The sequence below is a fragment of the Phycodurus eques genome, chromosome 17 (genome assembly GCF_024500275.1).
Source record: "Phycodurus eques isolate BA_2022a chromosome 17, UOR_Pequ_1.1, whole genome shotgun sequence".
NCBI classification, from domain to species: domain Eukaryota; kingdom Metazoa; phylum Chordata; class Actinopteri; order Syngnathiformes; family Syngnathidae; genus Phycodurus; species Phycodurus eques.
In genome coordinates this window covers 618,891-645,542 of record NC_084541.1, presented here as the reverse complement: position 1 = coordinate 645,542, position 26,652 = coordinate 618,891, and the positions used below count along the sequence as shown (strand labels likewise).

Sequence of the window (26,652 nt, the reverse complement as noted above, 5' to 3'; positions counted from 1 at the left end):
TCTGGGTCGGGGATGAGATCCTGCCCCAAGTGGAGGATTTCAAGTATCTCGGGGTCTTGTTCACGAGTGAGGGAAGAATGGAACGGGAGATCGACAGACGGATCGGCGCGGCGTCTGCAGTGATGCGGACTTTGTATCGGTCCGTTGTGGTAAAGATGGAGCTAAGCCGAAAGGCGAAGCTCTCGATTTACCGGTCGATCTTCGTTCCTACCCTCACCTATGGGGCACGAGCAAGAAAGAACGAGATCCCGGATACGAGCGGCCGAAATGAGTTTCCTCCGCAGGGTGTCCGGGCTCTCCCTTCGAGAATAGGGTGAGAAGCTCGGTCATCCGGGAGGATCTCAGAGTAGAGCAGCTGCTCCTCCGCATTGAGAGGAGCCAGATGAGGTGGCCGGGGCATCTGATTCGGATGCCTCCCGGACGCCTCCCCGGTGAGGTGTTCCGGGCACGTCCCGCCGGGAGGAGACCCCGGGGACGACCCGGGACACGCCGGAGAGACTGCGTCCTTCGGCTGGCCCGGGAACGCCTCGGGATCCCTCCGGAAGAGCTGGATGAAGTGGCTGGGGAGAGGGAAGTCTGGGCGTCCCCGCTAAAGCTACTGCCCCCGCGACCCGACCCGGATAAGCGGTAGAAAATGGATGGATGGATGGATGGATGAAGCAGTTGAGGTAAAATGGAGTGCACTGTTTAACTACAACCAGAAGATGTACTAAAGACCCTTTTTAGTCTAAAGAACAACACAATGACATGTGCTGTAGCTATGAGAAGTTGAGACCTAATTGATTGAACTTTCCCCAATAGTCTCAGAAAATGTCAAATGCCCATCCCAACGGGGCTTTGACACCGCACTTGTTTTTCCCTGCGTTGGATGGCAGCCTGGCTCAAGCTTGCCGTATTTGTCCCTGGCTGCGAAGCGACCGGACAGGAAGTGGCCCGTGAAGTCTGCTGCGGCTGGGCCATACGGATTCGGCACCTTTGCGAAAGGCTGCGGCTTTGCTTTTAGTGAGGAGCAGGAGACTACAAGAAAAAGAGAGTGCTTCTATGATTACAGTGAGCTACAGCCATGTTTCACAAAATATCCTGCTCTTTTCACTCGGAAATGATCCGCATCCGTCTCTTCTATTGGATGCTGCACCCGAATTGAACATTTTGCAATCCGGATGGCAAACATTCCTTCTGCGCCTTGAGGCAGCGCATATACAATGATCGGATATATCGACGGCGCACTGCGCTTCGCTACGTGACGGCTGAAAAGGCCTTTAGTCTACACAAATGCGTGTGGAAAGCAACAAATGAGTAGGGTTGGGCATCGACAAACGATTGGAACCGGCACTAAAGTTCAAATCTTAAAATTTCGGTTCCCAGTTTTGATGCCTAGTCCGCGAACCCCGAAAAGGAAGTGGCGAAAACCAACGAAGAAGAAGAGCGTGCACGAAGATGCTTGTGCCCGACGGCGGCGAACAAAAGTGTGCCTTAACTTTGTTCAAAAGAATGACCAGTCGCCTCAGTGCAACACTTGAAATAAGATGATGTTGTGCAAAGGTTGTGCGCTCCGGCGAAGTCAACTCTCGGTCAATTGGGTGAGTGAAACGATGCCAACATTGAGACAGCTAACAAGGTAAACGGTTGGTTGCACTTTTGCACGGATGCCTTTTAGCGTTTATTTTAGTCTTCAAAAGCAACGTAAGAGCCGATGACAGAAAACAAAGCTTAACGTTGAGCTAACCCTTCACCCGTGAATTGGGACAAAATCCACATAAACGTTGTCTCGGAGTATCACAAACACTAACCTTGTGCCTCATCAGCAAGTAAGGAAAGGAATCAATATTTTCGAGCATTTGGTTTCATGCATTAAAAAAAAAATAATAATAATAATAATTTTTAAATCACAGGTGCCGTGTGAAGTTACTTTTTGTGCCAAAATGCTGAGTTCACTTCAAAATAAAAGGCTACAAGCCGGAAACAGGAAGTCAAGTTAAAACTTGCACATATAAGCAAACCGTTTGATGTGATAAAACAGTCCCAAATAACAATTTTAACAATGCTGTATTTAACTTTTAGCTGAAACCTTCATCGATTATTACGTCAATTGGGTTAGTTCCACACACACTGCCTTTTTAGTTCACAGGTTTGATAGTGATACCGGTCATAAGGAACCCCGATGTTCATTTTAGTCTATGCGGCGGGCTGCTAAGTCATTTCTAATCAATCATTTGGACACCCTTTATTTAAACCATGCCAACTTTTTTGACACAGCCCCCTAAAAGAATGTGAATCGAAATAAGGAATCGCTCAAATTCAAACGATGCCCGACCCTACTCTTGAGCCTATAACATGAATTAAAACAATGTGTCCCCATGGGCACATGATTTCACTTCTAAACCAATTCTAGCCATGGCTGCATGGATTGCTCTTTGTTGTGTGTCATGCTTTTATTAGTTTTCCAACAATTCAATTATGACTGTTCGCTCAGAATCTTCAGCAGGGTTGACGTCGCGACTTAGTGGATGGCTCTTCAACCTGCAAATATGCTTATTCGTTGACTTTGTCAACTGATTCTGTGATTCTTCTTCATTTGACCCAGCATTCAAAACAACCCCAGGCAAAGGTTAGCATCCAGTATTAGAACACAGCCCTCAGTCAAGTGAGATGGAAAAGGATGGTATCCATTAACCTCTGTATTAAGGGTTCATAGACCCCATGCGGACCAAGTCATCCTCCTCAGTCAGCCTTTTGTTGACCTGCCAGGGAAAAAGAAATTCATGAAGTTCCAGGCCACTTTTAGTTTGTCCTACTTCTGTGTGGACGCAATTTCTTTTTACTCTGGCCTTGTTTGAGTTGAGTCTGGCCACAGAAACCCGTTTCAGATGGTGAGAAACATCCACAGACCCTCTGCCGAAAAACACAACGCTAGTTTTTCCAAATGTTTCTTATGAATTGAATTTGTACTATGGATTTTAGGGGTCCGCCAAAATGTGACAGTCCGCTATGAACTGTCAGTTTGTTAAATGTCTGTCAAAAATATCTTGTTCCGTTTATTAAATATCTCCCACGTGGCCACACAGAATTCCCCCTGCAATGAACTTCCCTACGATCACCAGCACTAATCTTCTTCCCTCTGAGTAAGTAAGTATGGATGCTTGAGAAAACAAGCAAAGGAACAAGACCAGATGGTTTATGATATTGTACGGTCCTATTATTTTTGTGAACACGTGTGACTTTGCGGCACGGTGGACGACCGGTTAGCACATCCGCCTCACAGTTCCGAGGACCGGGGTTCAAATCCCGGCCTCGCCTGTGTAGAGTTTGCATGTTCTGTGTGACTTTGTTCGCATATGGGTGACATACTGTTGTCGTTGTCTCTCATACCTTCTACCAACTTTCTATTGTTTCTCGTTTCTGTATCGCCCCCCTGCGCTATCGTGTTTTTTTTTGTTTGTTTTGTTTTTTTATGTGATCATTTTGATTTTTTTTTTTTTTAACTACTTCAACTTATGAGTGACGGGACTTGTGTTTTCTGAGATACAAGCCTTTGCGCGGACGAGTCGCGAGCAAAAACTTGAGTTACGATCCTCACAACAAGCGGCGGTTTTACAGATCGTAAACAATTCTTCCAAAAAATAGGCCAAGTGCTTGCTCCAAACTTTTTAACGCCTTTTCCAGTGTAAGTTGACTGGAAAACTAAATGGAAACCCAAGAGAATTACACATTGTGTATGGAAGCAAACAAGCACATGACTGTCTGACGAAGGTCCGCTAGCTTAATGCCAACACACAATGCAAAACACCTTAGTCAACAACATGGTGACTGAATGAATTAAACTCGTACGCCAAGGCATTACTGACCAGTAATGCCTTTGCATGTGGAAATGGAGAGCCACGGTTCCCGATGCACTTGTCAGCCATTTCTTGAATGCAGTGAGCACAGTAAAACGCAGTGAGCACACTCGCGTCAAAACTGGTGTCAGCCACAGCTCTCACAAAGACACTCGCACCCAGACTTGCAGACGTCACACACCGCGCCACCAAGCCCCACCTCTTAAAGGCACATGCCTGTACACAGACGTTACAATACATAGTGTTTTCTATGCACTTTATGCTTGCAATGTGTTTAAAAGTGTATTTTAAGAAGTTCTATGTGTGTTTTAATATGTTTCAATGTGATCAAAGCGTCTGGGAAAGGGAAACTATTTAAAACTTGCTTTTGATCTGTTCTCTCTACATCACAGATTTTCACTTATTGCGGGTAGGTTTGGACCGTGGGTTCACTGGGTAAACGCATTTTCAGTCAGGCTTACGCATACACACGCAGCTTCCGTCAGCGGATCCTTCGCGCAATCTTGGCAGCCGCGCTGGCGGAAGGTCGAGCCGTACGTCTTTCCGTCCATCATCACGTCAGGTGGAGTCTAACCCGAGGGAGCAGGTCCGGGCTACGGGACGTATAGACACTTTCCAGACAGGCGGCACCGCAGCCTGCAAGAAATGCGACGACAGCATTTAAAAAAAAAAAAAAAAAAAAAAAAAAAAAAAAAGAGAGAGAGAGAAAACACATTAAACCAATATAATTGCTCCGCGCGTCTCCTGGGAGTGGCCGCATCCCAGGAGATGGACTGTCACGATATGACTATGGACAGTGACTGGAAATTCATGTCGTTCAGCTCACAAAATATAATATTTTGACATTTGAAGGACTTCTTCAATTTTGGCAGCAAATCTCTTTTTTTTTATTTTTTTTTTATATAAACCATTTCAAACATTTTAGTTTATGTTTCTTCTTTGTGACAGTGTTCAGATGTGGCTAACATGGATATTTAAAACTAATGAAAATATGAAAAAGCAAGGCCACGCGTCACTTTTAAGTCTCATTGCTTTTTCAACTCAGTAATGAAGGCGCTTTACTTTATTAGTAACTTTAATGTCATTATATGACCTTTGTTTGATCTACGGTGACAGCATTACGCTCTATCTAGATGTAATCTAATGACTAAATATGATCTCATGAGAATATAGTGGGATATGGTATAAAAAGTGAAAGCAATATATTAAGGTCAATATGAACATGGGTAATAACCAATCCGTTTGCATATTGTTACTCCCTAGTGACAAGCATTAAACCTTTTGCATCTTATCAGCAATACAAAGAAAAATCTTTTCAAATGAGATTTAAAACGAAACAAAATCTCTGATAGCTCCTTGAAAATACAATTTCTTAGTAGTGCACAAAACAGATTTTTGGTCTTGCTAGATTACTTTGCTAGATTATTAGGTAGTTGTTTCTTCTTTTTTTTTTTTTTTTTTTGTACTTCCACTCCAAATATTTACTTACCTTTCCTTTCATCGCCGACCCCAGCTCCATCATCATTTCTGATGTGTACCTCACAGGTGTACAGACCGAATGACAACGGAGAGCGCTCAGTCAAACTCGCCATTTGCGATCTTGTCCATACAGAAACTCAATGGTTTTCGATGCACTGCTTTACTTTATGATCCGTTCGAAGTCCTATGATAGTCATAAAATGTCTTCTTAAGTTATCAAGTAGCCCCAAATGTTTCAGTTTTCTACGATACTTTTTGCACGAAACCCTGCAAAATACTCTTGATTTATTTATAATGGATTAATTTTGATAGGTACATAATTATGTTTTTTGTGTTTACCGTCCCTGTTTCCTCCTAGATCTGTACTGTACTCTTGAAGTGGACTCTTATGGATACTTTGTGAGCAAGGCTAAGACCAGAGTCTTCAGAGACACTACAGAGCCTCAATGGAATGAAGTCAGTCTCCTTCGCTACGTCTCCTTCAGGTTTTCGGCTTTGTCGCGCAGACATTTGATTAACCTTCCTCACGTCCTTCAACAGGAGTTTGAGATCGAGTTGGAGGGATCCCAGTTCTTGCGAATCCTGTGCTATGAGAAGTGTTATGATAAGAGCATGCTCAACAAGGATGACAATGAGATTGTGGACAAGATCATGGGCAAAGGGCAGGTTCAGGTAAGAGAGGAGCCACCTACAAAAATCCAGACGCCTCTGTCCTCTTGGGGAGATTTCCCAACATGTGGCTCATCTTTGATTCGCTGTCCAGCCTCTCGGCACAATGGCGAGGTTTTGCAGCAGTTGGCCTCGAATTGCTCCAGTCGGAGTAACAGTGTCTGAAAGCCAGTCGAGTCAAATGGGGTTTCCCCTGCCTCGTTGTGAGAAATGCACCATAAAAATCCCTTTTGGGGCTTTGTAAAAGCAGTGGAATCTTAGCGGTTACTTGATGGAGGCAAACTGCTATTCTTCTTTTATAACTAACGAGGTGTTATGCATGCGTTTTCCCACAAGGGAAATATTGGTTGGTCAAGTGAAGCCCGACTCCTGACATTTTCCCCTCAATTGGAGCAAATTGCAGCTGTTGCCGTCATATTCACCTCAGTCGTCAATGAACCGAATTGCAACGTTTAGCGGGTTGTCGGCGAACATGGATGTTACACTTGCTGCCCATACTTGGACGCCCATATAAGTCAGTCAAATGAGTTTGTTTGTTTGTTTGTTTGTTGCTTCAGCCATCGAGGGGACAGCTTGACAGCAGAGAAACAGATTTGTGTGAAACTCGACTGAAAGTGGGGCAAACGTTCGATCACCCACAAAAGTGTGCATAAAGGGAAAGATTCCACTCCAAAATCACGGCCTTTGAGTGTGTGCGCTGCTTCCCATTAAATGTATTTCAGTTTAGAAAACAACTTTCAGTATTTCCTGTTTTCTCTGCGCCGCTCATCGCGTTTCTTCGTCTCACTTTTTGAGTCACACTTTGTATACATTCTGGCTGCTGTTTATACACGTTCAATTCACATGCTCCAGTCGCTATCGTGACCTCAGCTTTAGTCGAGTGTGACGATACAAACGTATAGTCGTGAGGGTTCGTTCAAATTACAGTGTGGCCTGTAAAGTTGAATACTGAGGTGGCCTCGTTTTGAGGGACAAATTCATCTCGACAAACTAAATCTTGGAATTCGAACGGCAGTCGTGCGTATTGTGCGAACCACGGTAAGCGTTTTGCTTCTTTTCTGGCCTTTTCCAAAGGCCAACTGCAGGCAGAGAAGAACACAAAGAGAATATAATCGAATAAGTCAAGGAAAGTGGGATCACATTCAAAGTAGTAGCGCTTCAGTATCACCACACGTGACATTTGCTCCTTATCACGATTAAGGTTAAACGGTGAAACTTTCATCATTACTTCCTGTGGTAAATAGTTTCGGGATACAAACAAATCTGAAGTTTGTTAGTGTCCTGGACGGTGGAACCGGTTATGTTCCACCTTAGAGGTTCCACTGTATGTATATCACCTCCTGTCATATTTGTATACTGTGCTCCTTTTCGCGGTTGCAGATTCGATCATCTACGACAGTAAATCCAACCTCCTTTAGTACGAGACAAATGTGGCTGGGAACATCCACTTGTAGCCAATAACAGAGAGGGAGGGGAGGAGAGGGGGCAAATAAATACACCACATGTTCGAGACACAAAATAAAGATGGAGAAAGAAGGAGAAGGGGGAGTGCCATGTCCCAGACCCTTGAGAGGGTGGGAACAGTGTGTGCTGGGAAGGTTTTTTTCAGAAACAAAATGATTCACATTTGGAAAGGATTAGCTTCTTAGTTGGTTTTCAAGTATCGTATGCGGTAAAACTGTAAAATACGTGAACGTTTTGTTGAGTGTTGCCATCCGTTGTCATCCTGTTGAAACAATGAGCCTGGGGAAGTGTAGGTTTTCCCCAGTTTTGCCTTAAAGCACCGATGGGTACAACAGAACGACAGCGTCTCGTACTGTTGCAGACATTTGTCTGCCCTGAGTGTACATGCTTTCGCTCAAGCTGTTTTTTTGATGAAGTCCAGTTTAGAAGGGGCTTTCAATGTTTTGCTTTCCTCTCTAGAGACCTTCACGCTTGTGGATTAGTGATTTACCATAGATGGGCATACTGGGCTGGAAGTTCATATCAGCTCTGCAGGTTGCCAGTCAAAGGAAAGAGCTGTCTCCCCTCGCTGATGACTTTGGCATTTTGCCACTCATCTCCCCTCGGCTGTAGGCTCTGTGTAAACACAGTGACCTTCCTTACGAATACAAACGCTACACGTTTGGAAACTTGAATGGCGCTTAACAGAGCACAGACCTCCGCCATAGCGCTATTGTTTTAACAAAGGTGAAATCAAATTGAATTTGTTCTTTAGCGAGCTATTTCCTGGTTCACAGGCGGGTGACATTTTTCGAATTTCTGGACTACGTGGACAATTCCGTTAAGGCCATAGTGACTAAGTGAATGTGCAGACGGGACTGAAGCGGTTTCGAGTTTCGTGCATGAATTGCGTTCCACAGTGACTCAAAATAAAGTTCTTCCTTGGTGATCCCAGCCTTAATGAGGAGGTGTTAGGAGGTTAGCAAATTGGGATCGGGAATCATTTAGGCTGACATGATCACTGGCACCTGATTTGTAACTTTTCTGGTAGAATCCAACGACAGTATCATAAATATGGGTTGTTGGGTTGGTCCACCACCACCATGGATGTCAAGTTGCTGATGAATGAACATTGCTCTACATTCTCCGAGTAAAAAAAATAAAAAATAAATAAATAAAACAGTCTCTGTGCTTATAAGCGCACTTGTTCTTTCTCAAGCACTTAGCGAGTTGTCCCAAGTGACACAGGAGTGTGATTGCCATGCTTTTCTTCAGAGGACAAGTCTCATAACTGTTCAGCATCTGAATCCCAGAGCTTTTTGTAGCTGCGATCCATCCAATCGCTTAGTGTCCGCCACGCTTTCATCTGGTGTAACCCGACCCGATTGGAGCGTCCCTCTGGGCGCTCCTCTTGAAGCTTTTCTGTCTTGTTTTATTCGGGGTCACGTGGGTTGCCTTTAAAAGCCGCCGGTGACCTCAAATTGGCCTTAGAGAGAAAAAGGAAATACAGGTAATAGACGTCTGTCGGATCCTAAAGCAGTCATCAAGTTTTAGATATCAATTGTGACCTGACAGGGATTTTGTGTGTGCGTGCCCACAAAAAAAAAAAAAAAAAAAACGACGTTCTTTTCAGTTTTATGTCCAGTGCGTAGACATGCTAAGTCACAACAAATGATCTGTGTTGCATCCGCAGTTACTGCATGTCCCCAACTGACCTTCATCATCTCAACAACCCTCAACCGCATTTGGGGGTTGTTTTTATTGGCTTGTATTTAGGTTGAGTGCACGTCAACCCCCCCCCCAAACACCCCATCCCGCGCTTCTCGGCATCTCTGCAGCGTTAACGGGCCCCGATAAGCCGTAACCTGACCGGTTTCCCGGAGATAACGAGAGCCAGATAAGGAAAGGAAAAGAGCGAGAACTGATGAACATGTTCGCCTTGGGCTTCTTTGAGCGGGACAGGGATGCGCACATTAGCCGACTTTATTGTCAAAGTACGGGTGCAAGGGGGTTGTAAAGTCGGTGGTGTGCATCTGTCTGCACTCTCCTTCCCACTTAAGTGCCGTCGTCTTCCCTCGTCATTAAGCATTAGACGCAAGGTTTGACATTTATATGCTTTGTGAAGGTTTTATTGGTGTCAGGCTCTGCATTTTGGCTAATTGCATATTGTCTTGTGAAGCTTCTAGACAAGCTCAGCATATGCGAACCTTAAGTCTCAACCGAACATTAGGCCAATAACGTGGTGTAAGTAGTTAGAATTTAAGGTTTGCAATTTTGTAATTAAAGCTTGCAAGACCCTAAGACTGTGTGTGCACGTCTGCACGCACATACGCATTTGTGAGTGTAAGACTGTACGTTCCATGTGTATTAGGGTAATGTAAATTAATGTGGCACTCGTTAGTTTTTTACCCACTGTCATTGCAAGCCTATGATCGGCATGTTTCCACCCGAAACATTCCCCGCAGTTACACGCACGCACACACACACACACACACACACGCGCGCGTGTGCACGCACACCTGTCAACAACACTAACAGCTTGCGCTATGTGTATTCAGCTTCCCTCCATATGCTCAGGGCTCAAATACGGCGTGCGTACATACTTAGTTTAATATTAGGGTATGAATATATTTTCTTACAAAAGCTTATACTATATATATCCCGGATACGAGCGGCCGAAATGAGTTTCCTCCGCAGGGTGTCCGGGCTCTCCCTCAGAGAGAGGGCGACAAGCTCGGTCATCCGGGAGGATCTCAGAGTCGGGCCGCTGCACCTCCGCATCGAGAGGAGCCGGATGAGGTGGCCGGGGCATCTGCCTCCCGGACGCCTTCCCGGTGAGGTGTTCCGGGCACGTCCCACCGGGAGGAGACCCCGGGGACGACCCGGGACACGCCGGAGAGACTACGTCTTTCGGGCCAGCCCGGGAACGCCACGGGATCCCCCCCCGGAAGAGCTGGATGAAGTGGCCGGGGAGAGGGGAGTCTGGGCCACCCCGCTAAAGCTACTTCCCCCGCGACCCGACCTCGGATAAGCGCTAGAAAATGGATGGATGGATGGATGGATGTTACCACTACGCTTTTAATTTTGCTCGTCTTTTTGTAGTCTGTCTTGCAGCATTTTGTTTGTCTTTTCCCCCGCAAAGAAGCTTCACTGTCAAAGCCTTCACTTCGAAATGCTTCGTCCACCCAATTTGAAATGAGCCGTTTCTGCCGTGACAGATTTTATGGCTTAAATAACGACGGTACGTGCTCTGCTGTAAACATGGTTCAATCATGGCGTATCTTTAGCTTGTCCACTTCCGTGCTTTGCTCTCTTCATGTGGTACTTTATATTAGGAAGGGGCATTTGAGTACGTGTCCTTGATTTTAATAGGGAAAATCAATACTGTTGGATTCTCGCATATAGGGCATCAAATGATATATTTTATTGGTATTGTATGTCAGCCAGGAGTAAAAAGTCATGTTGAAGTCACATTTTCGAAGCTGTTCTTCTGTCTCAGGACCCTGTGTAACACATTGAAGATGTAAAAAAATGCCATTTAAAGGCCAAAGCAGCTCGCCGCCACTGCATTGCTCCCCCCTCACTTTTCCACATTCATCCCATTTGTTTTGCCAACGATTTAAGATTGAAACACACTCTGTCCAAACATAATGGATGAACCTCAGAGATGTTAAAGGCGAGCTGACCGAGTAATTGGTCCTCATTATTACATTGCATAATCTCAACGAGAGATCGACTGCAGATGTCTGGATTCTGAGGATGCGGCATGTGGGGAGAGGGCAGTTTAGCCAGATGCAGAGGAGGAAGAGAATTGGAATGAGCCCCCCAGATGGTGGCAAATCTTGGCATGCGGCGGGTGAACACGAGAACAAAGGAGCCCATCGGCGCTAGAGAAATGAAATGCTCTCCAGAGAGACTCCGCGACTCCTTTTTGCACATTTACTAGCGACCTTTTTTGTCTCACGGAGTCTTTGTGTGAAAGGTAATTGGAAACAGTCTAAAGCGGGGCCATCTTATACAATGATAGTCATATTGGCGGCTGTCGAATTCTGTGCCTAGATAACACTGACAGAAAGACCTTCAGTTAAGCCATATAATGCATTTTCCATTTTTAGAATCAGCCAACTGGACTGCCTTTCGTTTTTTTTTCCTGTAGCTTTTCTTATTGTTTCAGCTGATAAAATGTCGCGATGAGATCAATAGTGTGGTTGGGAAACGGAGCAGAACACTGACAAGCTCACACTTATATCATCCTTTGGTAATGACAAAATCTTAGTGGGGGTGGCTGTTAGCAAAGTACTTAGCAAATCATTCATAGTTAACCCCCAAGTGTAAGCAACTTCTGTTTCTGTAATTGTTTCCTTCCAATTCGCATCGTCACTCAGTTGCTCTACACGCAACGCAAAATCTGAACATAGAACAAAGCTCTTTAGGTTAAACATCTCCTCTCTGTGACAGTGGTGAAAGAAAGTCACCCCTTTCCTCCCATCACAGCGCCATCCTGGCTCCTTGAGTAGGAAAGCTCATTTCATGCATTTGACAATCTGCCGACATGCCGCGAGGCTCAGCTCACGGATTCATCTCAGCTGCGGGTTAGTGAAATCACTCCTCAGTGGATTGGTGACCGCACTCTATAAAGTCAGTAATGGCATTTCCCATTGGAAGAATATTTTTTCTGTGTTGTGCTTTCTCACTGCGGTTTTTCCATCACCGACTTTGCAGCTTGACATTCACCCCTTTTTTAAAAAAAAATTATATATATATTTATATATATATATATATATATATATATATATTAAAAAAAATCCCCAAACGCCCAGAGAGAGACCAGGGTACTCTCTCGCTGTCCCAACATATAGTGTCAATTCTGGGTTCCAATTGGCAAGATTAAGGAATGTGATGAATATCATCTTTAGCTGACATTTGCCCTTGGTTGCTTGTACTTTGAATCTAGGCCCCGCTTGAAGGAGCGAGTGATCGCCTTGGACAGAAGAATGTAAACACTCATTCGCCACTTTGTGGTGAAAACTCGATGCTGCGTATCGGATGAGCTCTGAGTCTGCTCTTCATTATGTTACGGCTTGGCTTCCGTGATTTTCTTTTCGAAGTGAGAAGTGGTAAGTGTAACACACAGTTCCTACACTCGCCATCTGGCCACAAAATTATGAGCGCTTGCATGATCTTAGATCCAGATCTGCCTTTGCAAAGATGATCATGTTCATTAGTCACCACTAGCAGCCCGGCTGTCGTAACAGTGGTGAAGAACTGAGACCTTTTCCCGATACTAGCTACATGATTGAAATTAGACACCAAGGATTCGCATCTCCATCACTGCTACTATTCATCTCAATACAGTGTCCAAGATGAGCGAGTATAGTAAGAACTTCCGAGATTCCTGACAAGATTTGGCTGCTAACGTCAAGTCAGTTTTATTCATTTAGCGTCAGTTCACAACAGACGGTTATCTCCTGAGACTTTACAAATGGATCTGGTACAGAACCACACTGCTCATACGTTAAATGTATAGAAGGAAAAAAACAGCTGAACCCCACACGAGCAAACGCTCGGCAACAGAGGCAAGGAAAAACTCCCTCTGAAGAGAACCCACAAACAGAACCCGGGCTCTGTAAGCGACAGTCTGCCTCGGCTGGTTGGTTTGAGATGGAGAGACCGAGTAGACCGCCGGTGTCAAACCCGTGGCCCCGGGGCCGGATGCGGCCAGCCACATCATTTTGTGTGTCCCACAAAAGCACATCATAGCGTCGACTTTGTTTCTTGCGAAAATATCAAAATTGCAAATTGTCTTCGCTTGTAATAATGTTATTGCAAGGATTTTTTTTCTTCCCCATTCCCTTTTTAAAATTGTGTTATAGTTGAAAAACATGTTTTCTAGGCTTCTGATTTCCAAACTGGTTATCCATCAATTTGTCAGGTATATGTAATTATGCGAGGCGATAATTCATTTTTGTGCTTGCACAGTCACAATGGCCCTTCGAGGGAAGTCATAACTCCAATGTGGCCCGTGACAAAAATGAGTGACACCCCTGGAGTAGACGGACAGAGGGTAGGCGGAGAGAGTGGAAACAGGACGGTTTGAGCAGCTTGCGGAGGGACGAGAGAACGATGGGCACAACGGCCTTATCAACAACAGTAATAGTCCCGCGATGACCGTAACGACAACAATACTGGGCCGCTCCCAACGGCACCGTCCGCGGCCTCACCGCCGCCAATAACCAGCAGATAAGCCATAGCGGAGGATTTCTCTTCCTTGTCTTTCTCGTCAGCCATAGCGGATGGCTGAAGAGAACGGGAGATCCACTGGAAGTCTATGGCAGCATAACTAAGAGATGAGCCAGGACAAGCCTGCATCATCCCTGACTATAAGCTTCATTATACAGGAAGTTTACTCTTGAGTAGAGCGCCGGCGTCTGCTCTCTGGACTCTGTCAGGAAGATTGTTCCACAGGAGAAGAGCCTGATAGCTAAAGGCTCTACCTCCTGTTCTACTTTTCCAAATTTGATGGAACCGCAAGTAAATGTAAGCTCTGGGAGCGTAGCATTCCACTCCGTTGATAAGTCACCGCTCTTTTCGGTACGATTGTGCCTGGCCATGTTGTGTAAGGAGTGTTTTAAATGGATTATTTGAGAGTGAACAGAGGATGAAGTGATTATAGAAAAAGATGATTGACAATCAGTCCAGAGTGTACCCTGCCAAGTGGCGCCGATATAAGAGCCCCATGACTGGGAGTGACCCGAGAAAATAGTATTTTCGGTTTGCAACACTGAAGCGGTGGGGCCTGAAGGGATGTTTTTTTGTTTGTTTGTTTGTTTTGTTTGTTTGTTTTTTAATCCCTGACTGCATCCCTGACCGCACCCAAGGTCCGCTGAGACAGGCTCTAGCTCGTTTTTTTTTTTTAACTTGAGAACCTTGCTCACAATCCCTGTAGTCGTGGTTTTAGTTCATCCCACAAGGTGTTTGAAGGGGTATTCTACACCAAACTCTCAATTTAAGCACGCTTTTATGGGCCTTACTCTGCTACCTGGGGCATAGTCGTGCTGGAACCGAAGAGGGCCATCCTTAAATGGTACAACGTGTCTGTCGTAAGATGAAGAAATAAGATTAATAAGGGAAAGAAGAGGTCAAGCACAAGTCATTAATGTATTAAGCGCTGTAGCGCAATATTTGGACAGTGGATAAATGTACTTCTGCTGGTGTAAGTGTAGAATTTTACTGGAGACTCACTCGCTGCTGAGTCAATTCACGACTGAATTAAAACACAGTTAAGCGCTTACTTCAGTGAAGATAAACCAGTAGTCAACTCTTAGTCGGTATCAGTAGCTGGAGGTGCGCCAGCTGTTATATTGTGGTTGCTGTGTGCTGTTTGTGCATTGGGGGCGGTTGGCTGACATCTGCTCACATCTCCCCTAGTCATGTAACTGTCTTCATGAGTGAGTCATAAGAGACAAACTGAAAGGGCCTTGAAGCCAATGTGACCAAGTACAAGCTGTGTGGAATGGAAAATGAGTTTAGGTTATCAAGAGCTGACTTGCGCACAGGTTTACCAACGTAGTATATCTTCTATCTTTTGACCCTATTCATGTATGAGCCATGGTGTGTTTTATCCTCAAGCCTTACAATATCTAGTTCTGCTAGAGGAGAATGACGGAAAACATATTTGTTAGGATCCTATCCTCATACTAGACAGACGAACCAGCAATATTTGCACAGAGCTCTATTGCCTGCCCATTTCCCAACTATGAACACACAAGAAAGTTCTGCACCCGTGTCACCATCTTGACTCATTCGATGTGCCATCCATGCACTTAAATGCAGTATTTCCAAAGTAACTGTTATTCCTGCTTTATTCGTGTACATCTCTGCAATGTCAACAGTCTTTTCTTTTTCCATTTGCATTGAGCAGCTTTTCACTTCTAAGTGTCACTACGACTTCATTATCAAGTTGGAGCCTCGTCTACACAATCTTCATTCTGGTTAAAACGTCCTAGTTTGGATTCCATTTTTTTTTATTTTTTTTTTATATCCTGCTTTATGCCTTCCTGTCTCCGAAGGCGAGGGGTGGCTGCAAATCCATTTCCTGTTCAGACTAAGCTGCCTGTGTCTTACCGATTCATGTTTACTTTTGCTATTATCAGTAATCAGGATACCTTTCTGCATTTACTATGTCTAACTCTGCTTAAATATCAACTATTTTTGTTTCTGCAGTCTGCATTCACATCTGATTTTGAACATTCCATTCCCACTGTACACATAATCCAGCAGTAGTCTGACAGTGGGTAAAACTTTGCTCACAAGACAAAAAAAAAAGCACCATTCCGTCACATACTGTTTGGTTCAGAAGTATTATTGGGATAAGCACGTTTTCCCTGTGAAATTTTCCTTGGTACATCATCACAATGGATTTTATAAAAAAAAAAAAAAAAAAAAAGGTAAACCTTTCAGCTTTATTTAAAACATGCATTTACTGTTTAGGAATCACAGCCACGTTATGTAGAGCAGCTCTGTTTTCAGAGGGACAAAGGTCATTTTGTAGTCAATGATTGTCTGCAGTCTCACAAAATCAGAAAAGTCTGACATTTTGTGCCTGGAGTTGCTTTGCCCAGGCCTTCCCCCAATTGACAAGGCAAAAATCATTTATGATTGATTGTAACCGACCCGAGTGAGGATAAGCGCTACAGAAAATGGATGGATGTTGTGATAGGTTCAAATGAAGATGGGTTTTAGGTGAATAATGTTCCCTCACAGCTTACTGGTTGTTGATCGCAATGTATTATTAATTCCACGTGAGAATTCTGTCCTGTAGCACTGGATCATTTGTAAACTAAAGATCATCATACAGTTGAATTCCTAGTCCCTATCTTCCCTTGTCATTTCGACAAGTGTTATCAGTTCAAATAAAATATTTGTCTGTGCAATGAGTCGATGGTTGTCTCTTGGCTGATTTAAAGTAATTGTCTCGAAGTTGTCTTTGGGGATGTTTTTCAAAATGTCAGCTGGTTCAAATTTGAGGTCACTGCCATTGCGGTTAGCCAATGTCAAGGGTCAGACCCAATCCAGCTGTGGTGCTGCAAAGCAAACCGACACCACGTGGAACATTTGAAGGATTCTTAACACGTTAAGGAATGCTGACATTTACGTATTACTCATTTCTTGTTCTAATTCACGAACACGGCAACGGAGAGACACTCTTTAACCGTTGGCGACTTACAGTATCCTACCACAGTTGAGTCACGCAACTATCCATCCATCCGTCCATTTTCCGAGCCGCTTCTCCTCACAAGGGTCGCGGGCGTGCCGGAGCCTATCCCAGCTATCTTCGGGCAGGAGGCGGCATACACCCTGAACTGGTCGCCAGCCCATCGCAGGGCACACATGAACAAACAACCCTTCGCACTCACGTTCACACCTACGGGCAATTTAGAGACATCAATTAACCTCCCATGCATGTTTTTTGGGATGTGGGAGGAAACCGGAGTGCCCGGAGAAAGTCCACGCAGGTACGGGGAGAGCATGCAAACTCCACACAGGCGGGGCCGGGATTAAACCCCGGACCTCAGAACTGTGAGGCAGAGGCTCTAGCCAGTCATCCACCGTGCCGCGTCATGCAACAATTAACTATAAAACAGTTTAAATGGCTTCAGAAAACATCGGAGCCTTCTTATCTCAAGTGGTCTCTTTCTGTCACTTGAAGCAGCCTGTTGCATAACCACCGCGTAGTGATGAATGTATCGCAGCAATCTTTTCGAAAATGTCCCTGGCCGATGCATCGAATGTTCATGTGGCACAGGCGATATCTCAAGTGTGTACCTGTTCTCTCTTTCAGTGAGGCGAGTGGGCGTTTATGAGGGAGGCACGTCTATTACACAGAGTCGCACATCGGTTGGGTTATGTAATGTGTTGCGTAACCGCCGGGAGAAGGATGTGCTGAGTTTCACGATATGCAGAGGAGGTGTTTTGGGTATATTGAATCTCCTTGGCTCACTCCAGTTGTAACATGAGGAAATTTGACGTAGTCAGCACGATGCGAGCAGGTCAGCGGGCCGCTCTTTCTTTCTTTTTGACCAGCATGCACACGTTTCCACACAAAAATCCAAATACCAAGTAATAGAAGTTGAGATAAACTAAAGGACAAGAGTTTAGCTCCTCCTCGAAAGCCTGGTGAGGTTTTCTTTGCCTGTCACTTCCAGACCAGTTGTCATGACAACACAAGGTGTCTCACGTGATCCTTCAGTTGATTTTTATCTGAAGCGCACTTCATGTCATCATGAGGTTTTGACCCCAGACTGATTTTTTTTTTTTGGTCCCCAGTTTTTACATTGTTTATGGGCAAAAGAAAAATGGGAGCTTTAAAATGACTGGCCTGGATGAGACTGAGAAGAAAACGATTGCTGCTTCCAAGGCATATATTAATGAGGGTCTACACTGCATTCCAATTTGATGGAACTGATGACACGTGCATCTGTATGACGAGCTAGCACTGGGCCATACAGTGTGACTGTCTGATTATTATTATTTCAACATACTATATCTGGCAAATGGTTTTGTCTTTAGTATTTAGAGGAAAACATTAAAAACAAGATGGGGATAAAAAGGGCAGAAGAGACGAGGACAGACCCCGTGAGCGGCCTCTGAGATGGTTGTTGAAGAATGATGTGCTCAGAGTACCGGAGTAGCTTTTTGCTGCCGTTCAGCTTCAACTACAGGCGGAACGGTTCACAAAATCTACGGTTCAGTTTCTTCTCGGGTTTGTGGTCACGATTTTCGGTTCAGTGTACGTTGACTCAATGGCGTCTTTTATAATTAGGTTAAAAGTGAAAGAACGGAGCAGTCGGACTTTTGACACATTGTGACAGTAAGACTAGGTGAGATTCTGGCTGCAAACGAGAAGACATTACAAGAGCCAACGTGGTTTTTATTTATTTGGCAGAGAAAGATCTTTTTGAAAATACACAGAGGCGTAACCTTCAGTATTGCTGGTGGTCTGGTGGCGTATGCCCTCTTTGCCTCGTCACTGTAAAGCTGTTTAAAAGCTGCATGGAGAAAAAGTCTTCACAGATGAGCTGACATGTTAGTCTTGTTGCCGGTATACACAACACGACTTGCTTGCACACTTTGGCGCTTTCGTCGACTTATTTCTACCGCCGTCATCGGAATGCAAAGTGGTTCTACATACGGCAGAGCTGTATATTAGAACGCTGCTGGCGCATCTTCTCGCGGTGACTCTCTTCCATTCGTCATGCCCGCAAATGTTGTAGCCTTAAAACGGATATACTAACAGGAGAAGAATGGACACAACTGTCTGAATGACCATATTGTGTGAGCGTAAGGTTCGCCGTACTTTCTCCTAAGGCATTACCAACAGATCACAGAGCAATCAATCCAAATAGAAGAAATGTATGTCTGCGAGCAAGCCGAATTGTGTACAGTACTACCCGCTAGGGGTGGGCATCGGGTATCGAGAACTGATTGGAACCGGGACCAACGTTCCGTTCAAATTTAAAAAATGTTGGCGGCGAAAAGCAACGAAGAAGAACGGGCACGATGACGTTCTTGTGCCCAACGGCAGCGGCGCCGAACAAAAGTGTTGTCTTAACTTCGTACGATGAATGACCAGTTGCCTCAGTGCAACAATAAGATTAGATTGTGCAAAAGAGTTTTTTGCGGTGCGTAGCGTCTGACGCGCTCCGAGCCTCGGCCTCGCCGCTTCACTCGAGTCAACTCTGTCACTTGGGGGAGGGGAAACAATAATATACGTCTAACCCAACGTTGAGACAGCTTACGAGGTAAACGGTTGCTTGCACTTTTGCACTGATGGTTGTTCGCATTTATTTTAGTCTTCAAGCCGACGTAAGCGGCGATGACAAAACAAACAAAAAAGCGTAACATTGGACTAAAACTTCACCGTAGTAACTTTACATCACAATGAATTGGGACAAAATTCACATAGTTGTCTCACAGTATCACAAGCACTAACCGTGCGCCTCGTCGGCGGGTCGGGAAAGGAATCGGCGTTTTAGAGCATTTGGTTCCATCCATTTCAAAAAATCAATAAACAAAAAACAATCACCGGTGCCGTGTGAAGTTACTTTTCGTGCCAAAATGCCGAGTTCCGGTGTTTACTCTTCACGATAAAAGGCTGCGAGCTTAAAACAAGAAGTCAAAAGTTCAAACTTGCACCTATAAACCATTTGATGTGATGAAACTGAATACAGGGGCAGCTATATAGCATTCCTAAAGTAGTTATTTTAACAATGCTGTCAGTGAAGTCAACTCTCAGTCAACTGGGTGAGTGAAACGATAAAATAAAATAGTTAAAACGGTTTTTAAAAAAAAAAAAACATTTTAACAATGCTGTACTGCTATACTAACTTTTAGTTGAAACATTAGTTCATGAATATTAAGCCAATTGGGTTAGTTCCACACACATTGCCTTTTAGTTCATAGGTTTGATATTGATACTGGTTATAAAGAACCTCTAGTCAAATGTTCATTTTAGTCCAGACTGCGGGCTGCTAAGAAAATGAATGTTCATCATTTGGACACCCTTTATTTACACCATGCAAACGTTTTTGACCCAGCCCCCTAAAGGAATTGGCATCGAGAATCGTTTGGAACCGGAATCGAACTCGGGGACCAGAATCGGAACTGGATTCGCTCAAATTCGAACGATGCCCAACCCTACTAGTCGCACGCGCACACAGTTTGTCTGCCGACTTGGCAGCTAGGTTTGGGTAATGATCCACCATTCGTTAACAGCCTTAACAGCCGTTAGTTAACATCGTTATCTCACAGCGCTATCACACATAAAAAAGCTAACGCTGATCATTTGCCAGGTTCTGGTGACCAGCATGTACTTGACTGTTTGGCGATGACGTCAACGCGGTGGGGGATATTTGTGTTTGGCCATGTGTCCGCCGCATGCGCCAAATGCAGGGATCCGTGACAAATTGACAAATGTAGTTTGGCGCCTTGGTGATAAAGTGTCGACCCCATCGGTGAAAATACAAGAAAGAAAGAAAGAACAAGCTCGATGGGTATCACTCCAATAACATGACCCTTAAAAGGGCTTTTAAATATGTAAAGATGTAGTGTACATGAATATATGCAATCCTACTTTGAAACACTTTTCCATCAGCCTCTGTTGCGCAATCCGGTCACCTCTTCATCGCTGCTCCCTCCCTCCTCTTCTGTGCTCATGTAATCTTCCAGGTGGTTGCATGCAGTCCGTCGTAGTTGAACTCTCCAGAGTCAATAAATGAAGCAGGTCAGTAGCGTGTCATCCTGGGAAGCTGCCCTCTCTTCTCTTCGTCACTCGAAATGGGTCACGCTGTACAGATGGCCCGGTCCCGGTCTCTAAGCGGGTACGACACGAACATACACAGTCACAACACTGAGACAATGTGACTGCTAAAGGTGGAAACGTGACACATTTGTTTCATCACTTGAAGCAAAAATAGGCTCAGGGGGTACACGAGGTGAACAATTAGCTGCTAGCCCCAAAGTAAACAGTTCCTCAACCGAGCATTGTTGGAGCACTCTCTCGTATGGACGCCATAATCGCATGAATGGAAATGACTGCTTCAGTACGACGTGATCAGGACAGATATATTGCCAGTTCATACGGGAATAGGGAGGGAGGCACACCGCCACAAACTAGTTCTCTGGTGTTGTCTTAAGCCATTATGTCTGTGTCCTACAATTGCACTCCAATGCTCCTCGTGGCAATAGATGGTCTGGTTCGTTGCAGAAGTACGATGGAAGACGGATGTTTGCATTAATACAGACAAACTGCTACCTGCGTGCTGTCATCACTAGTTATACTGTCAGTATCATTATTGCAGATTCCCTTGACATCATCATGTTAAGGCTTTTTTTTTTTTTTTTTTTTTTGGTGTCGTCCACCACTATCCACTTTATAAAGCTTTGTTTCTACCAAACAGTCCAGGCACAGTTTGGTACTGTGCGTATTTTCAAACGTTTTGAGTAACCAAATGAGGCTTTACCGAAAATAATCTGAACCATCTTGAGCACACTGTTTGGGTACCAATCACATTGGAATGGAGCCTAAAAGAAGGCGGAGCTTGACACAATGCAGTTCATTGATTGGTGTGGTAATAGGAATGGAATGCGAAGAACACAAACTGCCAAGAAAAAGAACACCGAATGCTGGGAGTCCTCAATCCTCTTTTTTGTTTTAATTGCCACTTGCAAAATACATTGCAACACTGCACGAATTAAGCTGTGTGGAAAAAAAATCAAATAAAAAATAAATCTGAATTCTAGAAGTTGCCGACTGCCTGTTAAAATCAAATCTAAATAATGTATTTGTCTAGCACTTCTCCTGTATCCTTACCACACCCTGAAACCCAAAACAGGCTAATGAAAGCCTCATCCTATTTTCTTGTTTTCTCCTTTGCCTTTGCTACATTTGTTCGAAAGTGTTTAATAAGTGATGGCGCGGTTAATCTGCTGAAGATCACCCCCAAAGCCTTAGATGAAAAGAACATCTGAACCTTTCGAGGAGCCTGGGGCTGATTTCCCCACCCTCTGCGCTCCCACAGTACGGCGAGGGGCGCTCCCTTGGCGGCCCACTCACGCGCACGTACTCACCAAACGCAAACTCGTGTTAAAATGAAAGCGGCAGGCATGATCAAAGAGGAGGACTGGGTCATCTTACAGACCGTTGCAATTAAATGTGATCATGACAGCTTGCGACTACTGATGCAACGCATCTCCTCGCTGTTTAGATAACGGGGTCCAGTTGAGGATAGATCGGATCATCGTGTCTAGAATAAATTGAAGCTCATCGGAATACATTTCAAGAGACCGGGGTTTCAACACTAATACAAGTACAGTGCTAGCTCGACTTACAAATTGAGTTTGTTCCGCACGCCACCTTTTCTTTGTGACGTTTATCATTGAATAAAGCAGCACTGGATTGTAAAATGTAAATATAACAACAAAATACAATATACAAAGTAGAGAATGTCAAGAAATAAACTGCTTCAAAGTCAGAAAACGTAGTTAACCTGAAGGTCACACACACTCACCGTAGTATCCGAGTTTTGACTTGTGCCTTTAAAGGGCGTGGCCTAGTGAGGAATGTCAGGAGCTCCGATTTCAGCTTCAATGTCAGTGTTAGCGTGTTCTTCATGCTCCTTGCAAGTGTTTTCATTTTGTGTTTGGTAACACTGTGTTACAAAAAAATGTAAGTTGTTTTTCTAATTTTGCATCGTTGAATCCGAAAATATCCGCTTTCTCTCGTTGTTAACAGGTTACGAATCAAATGTTACCAATTGTGCTCACTTTAAATTGAATCTTATGTCACCGTTGTTCAAAATTCAAGGCATGAACCATGTTGTTGTTTTTTTTGGAACCTCTCAAGTGAAAATAACTTGAAAAAAGTTGACCTGATTGAGCAAAACCAGTGTGATATTTGTGAAAATTGTCTTAAATCATCTAAAAAAAAATTAGATATGAAATTTGATTTAAATTTGTTGTTGACCAGTGTAATATTTCAGTTTCCCTATCGAAAGCTATCTGGGTCGAGACTAGAGTCCGCCTATTGAGGACTTCGCTCTCAGAGGTGCATGTAGGATTTAGTCAAAAGGTCCGTCGGGTATCATGCGGTTACCCTTTGGTTTCATTTCACATTTTTCGCTACCCAAGTGACATCCATCTTCTTTACCGCTTCGCCTCACGCGGGTCGCGGGCTGCTGGAGCCTAACCCAGCTATTTTAGGGCGGGAGGCGGGGTACGCCCTGAACCGGTCGCCAGCCGATCGCAGGGCACGTACAAACAAACAACCCCCTTCACACCTACGGGCAATTTAGAGTCTTCAATCAACCTAGCACGCATGTTTTTGGGATGTGGGAGGAAAGCCACGCAGGCACGCGAGAACATGCAAACTCCACACGGGCGGGGCCGGGGTTCGAACCCCGGTCCCCAGAACCGCGAGGCAGACGTGCCGGCACCAAAAATAAAAAGGGATCAATATTGTTTGACTATTTGTGGCCTCACAAGAATGTAATTGTGTTATTATTAGTCATCAATCATCAACCAGAGGTGTATGAGGTAGTTAGGCTACTGGAGTAATACATGTGTACAGTATATGTACAGCAACTTATTTTCTTACATGTTTTGTATTAGGCAGCATTAGTAGATTTTGGGCGATATTTGCAATGAATCTGTTGAATGTTTTTTGTTGTTGTTGTTGTTGTTGTTGTTGCGTTCTGCGATTGGCTGGCTACCACTCCAAAGTGTACCCTGCTGGGGGAGCTGGAAGAGAAGCTTCAGCTCACTCCTGACCCCCAGTAAGGATAAGCAGAATAGAAAATGGACGGATGGTTTCCTCTCTTGTTTTTATGTTATTTGCGTGTGTATGAAAGAATGATCGAACCTAATCCAATGAAATTAAAAGTCTTTATGTTCTGATTTCATTACCAAAGCAAAATCTCCAAGAGAAGTGGTCATGAGCTCAAACTTCTGTCACCGCCATAATGAATGGAGGGCAGGGTCTGTTTCACATTCATGTTTGAGGCGCGCAACCGTGAATTGATCTCTATTCTCGAGCACCGCTAAAGCCTCTGAGAGGGAGGCGGCTGGGGTATTGTGGAATCAACAGGAATTCTGTGCTCCTTGGCAGGTCAGTACCTCGCAGTCCCAGACGGAGTTTGGAGTAGAAAGCGTGGACTCTTTCAACCCTCCCCCCTCTCGCCCGGTCGGTCATAGGGAGCGGCTTTACGAGGCCCCGTGCCACCCTACCCGTCAATTATTACGAAGGAAGACTTGTCTTGATGTCAGAGCATTCAGGGCCATCTGCTCTTTCACCTTTCCACTATGTAGGCAATTGTGTGTAAGCGCTTCAATCAATTTGGGAACTGATTTTCCTGTGGAAATGCGTGTTCAGGGCTCAAACTGTCACCATCAAATAATCTTATCTGTTCAGGCAAATCCAGGAGTTCGGAATTAAAATGTTAATGACTTTAGCTCGGTCTAAATGATGTGAGCGTAATGCCATGTCGTGTTGCAGATGTGCCACATGCGGCTTGTAACAACTATTAGTAATGAAATCATTTTTGAAAATGAATAAACGACAATGTACCTATGCTATATTACAGATTTTGACGCAGTGTTTTGTTGTCTATGGGTTTTTACAGTGTACTTACTTACTGTGATGCCCTCACATTTGGGAAAGTCCCAGTCACTTTTTGAACGCTGGGAGAAAAGAAGAACATAAGCTGCTGTCGGCCTCAGCTCTCACGCAGACACTCGCGCAGACTCGCCGACTTCACACGCCGCCCCACCAGGCCCCGCCTCTTAAAGGCACACGCGCGGGCAGGGACGGCCCGCCCCCACCTGTGAGGTCACATGGAGCCCGCGGAGACGAGCGCCCGGCATCCCAGCCGGCCCCCGGCAAGCATCGCGCGGACCGCGTTTAGCAGCAACCTCTCTTTATTCGCTTATGACCGCAAGCACTCTTGTCTCGTTGAACTCCTCTGCCCTTTGCGTTTCATCTTTTTATCATTCGGATTTTACAAACCGCCCTCGTCCTCCCTCTGCGTGAACGCCTTCCAAAAAGTCGCATGAAATAGTTTGATTCGGCCAAATATTATCCTGGCACAATTAAATATCTTGTAGGGTGCAACTGTGGCAAAAGACTTTTCTCATCCGTGCAGCGGTGCGAACCACAGTGTTCTGCCTTCTCACGTCTGTCGTTACGCTGTACAGAACGTATGAATAAGGCGTGATCAACGTCTGAGAGGGCGGGAATCACTAGACTGTATTTGGATGCGTTCGTTCCGTGACGTCGATGTGATGGGGCGTGTTGGACTCTGACCGACCCTGTTTTATACTTGGCGATGGCTGAAAGAGTGAAGACGGCGCCAACGGTATAACCTTGACACGAGCGCAAGAACGGGTCTGCGGATGACTCTTTTATGACTCGCCGTAAGAGCGGGATCAACGTATGAAGCGGGAAAGATCGCGCCACCTTCTTACACAGCCGTCTGTGTCCATTTGAAAAAGCAAAGCATACAAAAGGTGGTCACGGTGATGGCGGAGTGGTACAGCGTGGGTTAAGTTCCCGGTCAGCGACGGTGGGACTGCAAGTGCCAGTGGTTGTCTGACCCTCACCAGGGTAAGCCACGCAGAAAACGTATGGATAGAGCCAATAAGTTGGGCAGTGGCAATTTACAACGAATACTTGTACAGCAGAAGAAAAGCTGAATTGATAAGGAGCTTCTTTCATTAGCCACGAAAACAGTAGGGGGGAGGTGCTGATGATGCCCTTTATGAGACCAATGCTTAGAACCGATGGATTGTTGAATTGGGCTGAACCGAACACTTTACATTACATTTACTTCAGGTGACATTGCTGGGCGTACAATATTGCATGTGCTTAAATAGAGCTACGCCGAACACGAAGGCCAAACGCCATCATGGTCAACCTCCTCCTTTGTTTGGATTTGGAACAAACTTTTCCCATCGAAAATAATTCCGTTCAAACCTCGTCCGCATCGAGGCAATGTTTTAAGTAACATTTTGTCTTAACTGCCATAGAAGTGTCAAATGTTGAAACATTCATGCAAAAGGGATTTACAGTATGTCCCAGATGCGCATCGTACAGTTCTCATTTTACGTTTACCAAACCACTCATACTAAAACTCTTGATGTTTGATCACGAGTGACCGTATTTATCTCCAAGCATTGACATTTTCAGAGACATCGGAAGCTGTCCAGAGATCGGAGGCCTTTGATTTCAGAGGTTGCACTGTGTTGACGCGGAGTGGAGGCTCAGGCCGTCGACTGATTCATCTCTGTCGTGCATTTTTCTCGATTGATTCCTGTTCATTGGGTGGAAAAACCCCATTTCACCATCAAAACCATGGATCTGAAATGCGGAGTTTGGTTCCAAGCGTTTTGAACTGCTCTGCCCGGGACTGCTTTTCACATTTTGGGGTTTGTTGAAATGTTTTGCTGAATGTATTTTGCTTTTGTGGAGGAAAGTTAAGGTGCTTGCCAGCACTGGCTAAGTTGTCCAATCAGGAGAAAGAGGGTATTATAAAAGGCTAGCTTGAGGTGATGCATTGTCATGGAAAGCTAAGAAGTTACAATCCCCTCTCAAATTGTATTTGTAAGTTCTCTGTTTTCTGGATGTTAAAGAATATTGTTCTCGAGACATGCACCCAGATGATAGATTTCCATA

The 26,652-nt window shown here is 44.7% G+C and overlaps 1 protein-coding gene across 8 annotated transcripts in view; it reads left to right on the top strand.

Moving 5' to 3' along the window:
* The window catches only part of abr (ABR activator of RhoGEF and GTPase), a 103,509-nt gene that overhangs the window by 62,014 nt on the left and 14,843 nt on the right, over window positions 1-26,652 (top strand). For all 8 annotated transcript variants that reach the window (XM_061701735.1, XM_061701734.1, XM_061701737.1 and 5 more), the window contains 2 exons: window positions 5,674-5,771; window positions 5,856-5,987. In XM_061701735.1, the coding sequence (XP_061557719.1) occupies window positions 5,674-5,771; window positions 5,856-5,987 (230 nt within the window). The remainder of the gene's footprint in view (window positions 1-5,673; window positions 5,772-5,855; window positions 5,988-26,652) is intronic.